This window comes from Branchiostoma floridae, chromosome 4 (genome assembly GCF_000003815.2).
Source record: "Branchiostoma floridae strain S238N-H82 chromosome 4, Bfl_VNyyK, whole genome shotgun sequence".
In the NCBI taxonomy this organism is placed as follows: domain Eukaryota; kingdom Metazoa; phylum Chordata; class Leptocardii; order Amphioxiformes; family Branchiostomatidae; genus Branchiostoma; species Branchiostoma floridae.
Window position 1 is genome coordinate 21,852,608 of NC_049982.1, and position 9,344 is coordinate 21,861,951.

General features: G+C 36.9%; 1 protein-coding gene across 1 annotated transcript in view; it reads left to right on the top strand.

The window, feature by feature from the left end:
- The window catches only part of LOC118413359 (SH3 and PX domain-containing protein 2B-like), a 29,331-nt gene that overhangs the window by 4,227 nt on the left and 15,760 nt on the right, over nt 1-9,344 (top strand). Inside the window, 1 exon segment of the mRNA XM_035816706.1 lies at nt 7,178-7,253. Coding sequence (XP_035672599.1) covers nt 7,178-7,253 — 76 coding nt within the window.

The window sequence follows — 9,344 nt, forward strand, 5'->3', positions numbered from 1 at the left end:
TGCTTTCCTCACTTCAGGGTGTTGTCTTTTGTGTGAACTTTCCAGACAAGCCCTTGACTTTGTGGCAAGTGACATGATACACCCTTGTACTAAGTTGTAGCCTTGGTAATCAGCCAATGTAGGGTTTAGGGTCTGTCAGGAGGACCTGCAGACCAAAGCATGGTGGTATACTGTTGAATATATTTTACCAGTCCAGAATTCACAAATTGGAATGAAAAGTCTTTAAGTCATTCAACAGTAGAGTGTAGAGGACCCTATGTTTAGATCTAAGTATCTATATATGGTATTTTGGTGCCATTCAAGTTATTACATATTAATTGTAAGTGCCAAGAGTTCAATAAAATCACAACAATATGCTTCAATTCTAAAGCCAGAGCACACAATGGATTCCCCGAACCTTAATTCATATTTCCCTAAATTTCTATTATGCTGTAAATGCAGCCATGTTTGCATTGGTTTGATTGCATGTTAGGGTTGGATATAGCATGCTTCATGGCATTTTGAGGTTTGCAGCACAAAAGCATACATTCATATTGGCAGGATTTTGCAATAGAGAGGTATCGCAAAAATTGATATTATCAAGTCAAGTTATTTCAAGATTTACAGTACGTAAGAATCATCTTGGTACCTTTGCTTTTCAGTCCATCATTAGATATTGCTTGCCTTTTTTCTTTGTAAACCTGTGCAAAAGAATTTCAAAAGTAATTTTTATTTCAATTGTACTGGAAATTTCTCTTGTACTGGAAATTTTCTCCTGATAACTGCACTGTGGTATCTGGACATAGGTATCAAGCTGTGTTCCTATATCCCAGTGTTTGTCAACATTGCCCCATATGTGTTTTGGCTCCATACTGAACACCCTAGGGGTCTGCATGCCTTTTTCCAAAGTAAGGTGTAATCAATCTTGAAATATTGCAGTGACTTTGCGTTCACAGTTTTGCAGTGATATCGTATTGAGTAATCATGGCACATTGAACTTGTATTTTGTATGTCTGCTGTACTACAGAATTATTTCAACCGCAAGCTTGAAATACAGAGGAAAGAACTATTCCCAGTCCCCTTTTACCATGAAATTAGTAAGAAAATAATGAATTTGCAGATTGTTAATCATAGTACTTTGTAGCCAACTCCTTTTAATAAAACATCGTATAATGTGTAGAGAAGATTTTTCTTTTTGCATAAAATGTGGTCAGCCCTCCCAAATTCACTGTAATGAGAAACTGGAAACCTCCATGTAGACCCTCCCCACCCCATGTTTAGAGAGAAAGCCAAAAGAGTCCAGAGGAGACAGACTGGTGACAGAGGGTCTACTCACAGGGTCCTGGAGGACAGATATGGTAATCAAATAAAAACAGGGCTTAAAAAAACTAATTAGGACTGGAGCTATGGGGATTTCCTCAAGGGACAGGCCACTTCAAAACTCTTCCCTTAGCTCAATTTAATACAATGAGCAAATTGTGAATTGTGTATTAATGTTTTGCAGGTGTCGACACTGTAATAAAGAATGTCAGTGATCTATGTCCTTTGCACTGAAGAGATAAAAAGTTGGTGTTTTGCACTTGAGCTGCAAAATGAAAAGCTGAATTGACTGTATTTTCCATTTTGCATATGAGAGCCTTTAAATTGGGGCAAATATCATACTTGTTCAACAATATCAAAATCTGTACTTGGCTGCTTACACCATCTTTAAGTGGTACTTATAACATTGCAGTTTTCTTGGGACTTCTATCATTGTTAGACCATCAAATAAATGTAATGATTTTTCAGACAGTATGCATGTGTACAATCAAGCACCACTTAAGCTTATTTTATGGTTGTTAAAACATTGAAAGGCCAAGAGGTCAATTAAAAGTACATTGACACTGTCCATGAAAAAAAGCAAACATAAATGATGCTTTCCTCTAGCAGTCTAGCCTGAGGTACTCAGCTGGCTACTATAGATCATGCACAGTACATGTAGCCTGATTTAAACTCGCTTATAGCAGCCCGACCAATATCCGCTGGCCTCCTTGTAGCCTTTGCGGGGAGGGGTCAGTTACAGCCCTGGACAGCAGAGTTTGTGTCACACAGATTACAGTACATGTACGTAGGAGGGAAGGTACATGTAGGGAGAGACACACACAGTGTTGTTGTAGTGTCTTTTGTGACCATAATGAAAAACATGCTACAGAGATATATGTTTTAAAAAGGTACTGCACTGAAAAGAACACTGTTTGAATGAAATACTGTCATCAAATTGTATCAGTGTAAAATTTCCTTCCGTATGTTGCAGTGAGTAAATATGAAAAAGACCAAAATGTATCCAATTGAATTTATATTCAAGCTATGTCCCAGGAAAACAGCCCAGTCTTCCAGAAACAGTCCTCCCTGTCTGAAGAAATGTGATTTGTGTGTCTGATAGATGAAACCTACTGTGACAATCAGACAGATTAAATCTCCCTGCATGCTTCCTGTACAAACTCCAGGGACTGTGCACTGTGTTCAGGGACTGTTCTGTAACATTGTAGGGTGGAGAAGCTGTCAGTCACCAGGATTGGTGGTCATATTCAATCCCCTGTTGTTACTTGTACCTTTCAAATGTCATGTTCACTCTTTTTGAATGTTCAAACAAGAACAAAAAGGAAGATTTTCTAATGTTATGTGTCTTGGTTGACCTTACACCAGTAAATTGCTGAACATTACACAACATGAAACCAAGTGACCCTTTCACACTTAAGACCTAGTGAGACACCATGTGCCCATAATCAGACTCTCATCCAAAGGCACTTACCAGCTTGACCTTGACATACAGCTCCGTTCAACTCATTAGGAGGTGATCTCTGTGATGCAATCCACTCAAAGTACTTCCTGTTCTTAGTTAGGAAAAATTTACTCTATGTAACACAAACTCCGCTGTCCAGGGCTGTAACTGGCCCCTCCCCGCAGTGGATGTTGGGCGGGCTGCTATAAGTGAGATTTAATCAGGCTAGGAAAAATTGGATGCCAGTTTTTTGGGGGGCTATGAGGCTGTGTAAAGGCAATGAATCAAAATGGTTGCACTGTGTTGGATAGCATGTCAATATATGTGGGAATAATCCAGTTTTAATGTGTCCTATATATGCAGTTCTAGATTTTTTGTAAGGACTGGGGATAGAATCATTACTGTAGAGTCGATTCCATATTACCGAGAGGGTGTTTCTTGCCTTTTGTTCTAACAATTTGGAAATCTTTGTAACAATCTAACTGTGATAGGTAACTGTTTAGAACTATTTACAACATCTATGTGACGTTCTAAATGTTTCTACAGTATTCAAACATGTTAGAAACAGTTCTAACATCAAATGCATTATTTCTGTTACTTTCTAAACTGTTCCAACATAGATGCATCATTTGTGATCACATGTTCGAACATGGAAACAATATGATGAAACTGGGTCAGTGGGCTGGGAAGAGGGCAATTCACACATCCCTGCCAAGTGCAGGAAATTATGTCTGTCTGCCACCTTCTCACAAAAGACTCACCAGTGTATACTAAAGAAAATCTAAAAATAGAAGAGCCAAACAAAGGACCAAGCTTAGCAGCTTTGTTTATGGGGTCAATAAAAGTTTTTATGGAGGGAAAAAATGACACAAAATGTTGGAACATGTTGGAACAATAACAAAAACACATAGATGTTTGAAAATTGTTCTAAATAAAGAGATAATGATATCATTACTTTCCCAAATGTTCCAACAAATATAAAAAAGGTTCAAACATGTTCAAACTTTAATTTTGAAATGTTTGAACAATTTCAAACTTTAGTGACTGAAATGTTCTTTTACTCAAAATAGTTGTAACTTATTACAAATATTATTTCAAAACCATCTCGGTGACTTGGAATTGACTCTACTGCAAATCTTGAAATGTTTGCAATGACCTCTACACTATAAAATCATGCCACCGTAAATATGGATTTTAATTTTTTTGTATAATGTAATACAGAATTGATTCAACTGCAGTGCAAACTTAAAATGCATCTTCCCCTATGAATAAAGTTCCCACGAAAATAAGTGAATTTACAGTATATCATCTAGACTACTGACTCCCACTGTTCACAAAACCAAACATGATAAATGTTTTGTTGTCATTCTTTTCTTTAAGATGACAGATCTTTATCAGTTCCAGACAGACCAAGTTTCTCCAGCTTGCAAAGCACTTCTTAAAATCTAATTTGTAAATCAAACAAACATGGTGGCTTTATTTGCCAACATGTGTCAAATACTATATTTATATATTTAATTACAATGTACATTTTTATGCATGTCTGAATGAATTGGAACTGGCTTCTCGAAAATAGGTCGTAAGTCAATCTGTAAAGTAATGTACTTTGATGTTGCAAAAATAACATTACAGAAATATTGATGTAGCCTTGAAGATAAGTGCTGGACAAACTTAAGATCTGAGAGCTGAAGTGATGTTTTCTTGTTCATTCACTAGATAACGTAACATAGTCAAGGCTGAAGTTAGACATTTTGGAGTCAACAAAACATTATTGACCTAGTTATGTACAGAACATGTTTCCATACATCATATATACTAGATATAGCCTGTAGGCTGTATAGCTCAAATGCAGTTGCTGGACTTATGTCAAGTTATATAAAAGTCATGCTCATAGAGGAACAGTTTGGAAATCTCGTGAAAACTTTAATCCTAGGGACCATCTTAACGATTTTTTGGACATTTCTGGTACCAAAAATAGATTTTGATCCAAGCCTTTTTGTATCAGACATCAAGGCCTACTGCAGTGCCGTTTCCCATTGGGAATCAGTGAAAGCAAACATTCCTGGTAGGAGGCAGCACTTCCAGATAACATTTTGTGAGGAGGAGCGCTTGTCAAAAGGAGTAAGAATGACAAAGCCAAGGTTTTGCAATGGTCCTTGACTCCTTGCTGTACCAGGCTCTTTGAAATGTTTGAAAAATCAAGGAGGTTTCTTTTTCAACCTCCTTGGAATGTCTGACCTATGCCAAAAGTAAGGATCGAAAGTATAACAATGTTTAAGAAACTGTATTTGTATTGTGTACATCTGTATCATCAATGTGTGAATACCTGAGCATATGATGCAGATGCTGAACAAAGAAGCATACTATCAGTGCCACTAGTATTTGAAGAAAATACCAGTTTGGGTGGTGGGAAGGGGTGAGGGCATCTTTCAAGCACCTAATTCGAGCCTGGAACACATTTGTAGCAAGGTTGAAATTACACCAAAGCTGCAATGTTCCCAAAGGTTCCTATAGACATCACCTTAATCATCAGTGACATCTCAAGAATTCAATAGGCCTCTACCTTTTCCCCAAGAAAGCAAGATTTCAATAAAGTTTCACATGGACCTTGTTAGTACAGGCCACCCACATCCTTGTTTTACAGAATACATGTAATGAGGACCAGGACATCTGTAATCTTACTCTCACTAGGGACAGTTTGTGGGTCCAGACTTACAGTAGAGGTGGACTCTAATCATGGCCTGCTCAGCTAGGGTCAAGTCAAGCAGATGTTGGAAGGTTTTAACTTTTACCATCTTACACAGTCCTATTTATTTCCTGACTCAAAATGCTCTTCCCCACATGTGCTTGGCGATCAAAGTGGAGTCTTTATTATAATATTATCCTGGAAACCAGACATTAAGCCAAGACGGCAGATAATTTGTTCGGAAGTCAAGGCAGGTCTTCCCAAGGACCTTTGATAAGCATGCATGAATGACATTGAGAAGACCTGTCTTGGCTGTCAAACAAATTCTCTGCCTGCAACTAAAAGTCTGGTTTCTAGGGTATTTCTTTACCAAGAGGTCATCCTAGGTGGACAACCTTTGACACCAAGCAGAATCTGTAAAAAAGATCTGCATAAAAGATAACATCATAAGTTTTATTAATTGTTACATGTAGTTAACAAATATGTTGAAAACAAAGTTGCCTCCCTGCAGTAGCACTAGCAGGATATGTGTGTATCCTTTCTAAGGCTGCTGGTCTTTCTCAAGACTTCCTGAGGTCCTGCCCTAACTGCAAACATTCAGTGATATGTGGGGAATGTAGGTCTAAGATAGGAAGGCAAACAGGGAGCCAGAGTTTCCCCAGTGCTACTAGGACCTACATTTGTATAGGGTCATCTGGACACTTGTACTTAGCGCTGGGATACTTTTTAAATCCTTGCCGAAGTTTTTTTAGTCTGGGCTTTATAATAGTGTGGATATGAATACTTGAGTAATGAAAATTGAAATTAAAAAAAAAATGAAAATAAAAACTGTAATAAAAGAAATTTAGGATTTGACAGAAAATGTCAAGATTGTCCTAAATGCTCATATCATTTTTCTTATTTACATTTCTATGAGAATAAGATCCATTATATGTAAGACATTGATCTTTTAGCAAAGATGCAGTCATAAAAGAACATTGTACGTCATAGTTAGATTTCCAGTCAGTTGGCACATGTAAACAATGCTACTATCTATAGAATGTGTTTAAGATAGAAAGTTAAACAGAAGTGCTACTGGCTGAATGTGCAGAATGTGCCATGTACAGGACAGGCATGTGGTGCCCTGATATGGGACAGGAAGTTCTGAAACATGAACTGGAACATGTTATGTTATTATCAATATTCATGTCATCTCTTATGATGGCAAACATGTATTTTACTATACAATTGATAAGGAATTCATAAAAGTACCCACAATCCATTAAGAACCCCAAAATTATATCGCTCACTTTGGTATTTCTCAAAAGTTAAAAAATATTATGATTGCAATCTCAACACATGTAATTCTAGATAGACATTTTCAGAATGATTTTAATGAACCTTTTACATTTACAGCACAAATGCAATTGTATAAATAAAATCAGGTAAATTATTGAATGATTAAACTCTAACCAGTTCTCCATTCTACGTTCAATGTTTATATGGTAGTGTGTGTATGCGGAAGGTACTAAGGGTAACCAACCAGGCAATTTTTCCAAAAAAGTCATGTGTGAGAACATACATGTATTATGAGAACTGAACAAGCATCATACAACTTCAGATCTTGACACCATAATTAATATTTTATTATCACTATAGCCTACAAGTACATTATAAGCGTATTTTTCCAAAGTGATTGACTGATTTTTGATGATACAGGCTTGTATTGTTGATCACTGACGATGTCTTTATGTACACTGTACCTTCTCCAGGTAACTCTTCTAGAAAAGTTTCCAGACGAGGGGGGAAAGAACGACCCACGACAGAGGATCATCCCATTCTTACCAGGTAGGGGTGTGTGGATGGTTTTTAGGGGTACGAAGACAATTACTCAACCAGTGGTGACACTTGTGATACTAGAAGATGTCTGATACATACTAAGGTTTTGATCTTAAGAGCAAACAATTTACGGTGTGCAATGATCATGTAAGGGCATTTCTTAAGACTTTATGGAGTATTTGCAGTTAATGATTCCATGAACACTCTAAGGACCTAGAAATGTATGTACATTGATAGATATGTTCAGAACTTAAATTGTGATTAAGTAGTTTTTTTGTTTCATTTGGTTACTTTCTAATGATCAACTTAAAATATGTACCCTTTATTATGCTCGATTGCTTGTCAATTTCTACTAACCGGTAAGTTTGTGTAAAAGACCCTGGGAGCCTACATACCCTTTTAGGTAAAAAAAAAAGTAACTCTATAATATGATTTGTAGCTGGACTGCTGAAAATTAGCATAGAGAATTATGTATGGTATAGAGTAGGGCATGTATCATAACTTAATATAATATAATAACTTGGTTTATTTCCATCGCACCAACATTACTGTACAATTACAATCTAAGATATGAGTGGACATCTCGCAGCCGTAGGCTGAATTGCATGTAAGCCACTATGTTAAAACAATTTGCTCCATCAATAAATACATTAAAAAGTTCAGTGTAAAGCCAAGCAAGCCTGCAGAATTTGATGTAATATATAGCTGCTGTTTGTTGTATAATGTGAGTACATAGACTTAACTTCAGTTAAACTGCCTAGAACTTAGAGAGTTAACCTTCTCCTTGCTGAGGTACCTGGTTTGGGTTGGAAGTACGTCAGCAGGGGAAGGTTACAAACCTTGGTGTTGCTGTGTTATAAAAGGCCTGGGAAAGGCCAGGAAGGAAGCCAGTCTCTCCCTGACCACCTACGGTACAGCTTCAGTCGCAGGGAGAACACATGTAACGTTCGGTAGGCAAAATCAGTCACAATCCAACATCACTCACAAGGGGGGGAGTCTCATGATCAGGGAATACCATTTTCCCAAACCTGGGTTGCTTTTAACGCTATAGTGTTAATTATAAGTTGAAAGTTATGACAGACAATGAGCCAATGATAATCATAATGTCCAGAATCTTACCATAACACAAATTTCAAAACTACTTAAGCTAATAGAGTATATTGCAACACTGTCTTTGACATATTTTTTTCTAAAATGTGAAATAAACTCAATGTATTGCTTTGTAAAAAAAAACTCAAGAGAATGTAATGTTCCCACTTACAGGTGAGACTCTAAGTTACAGGATTCACCTCCAATTGACCTGCCCTTTGGCTATACATAAGGGCTGGAGCTCATTGATCTGTATCCACACATTCTTGTGTTCCTTGACCGGTCAAGCCATCCTACTGCCTGGAGGCCAGTCTCCCTCTTATTGAGTTAGACATGATGAACAACCAGAGATAATTGTTAGGAACACTGACCTCTTGTGAAGTACAGGCCACATGATTCTATTAGACATCCATAGGGGATGTTTCTCGAATGTAATTGTGGGATGTTCTCATTTCTAATTGTCTACAACTACAGGTGGTTAGTAAAATCCTAAAATCTCAAAATTTAGATCTGAGAAATATAACCAGCCACTACAAAATCTCAAAGTTAGAAAATTCTGATAATTTTTTTGTTTTGAAATACATTGTAATTGTAACCTACAATTAAAATCTGCACAGATGTCACAACTTTCTTCTGAATAGTTGTGTCTCATTACCTGCCCTTGGACAGAGGAAACAGGTGTGAGAGGAATGCTTTGTGCAGACATGTGGAGTGAATGATGATAGGAGACCAATTAACTTGTCACGAATATGCAAATAAGATCCATGTAAGCAAGCTGTCACATATGAGTAGAACTGTACAACAGAATGTGATGATATTTTTCCATTATCATGCCCTCACATATATAGTAAACCTAGATTAAGTTTCTTTTTTATTACATTCAGTATATTTCTAGACATAGATATGATAGATGACAGTTATACGGTAATTTAAAGTAAAATTATGAGAGCATAAGGGTGACCAATCAAATTAGGAAATGACATAGACCTTGAATTACAAAGTTGAAGGTCT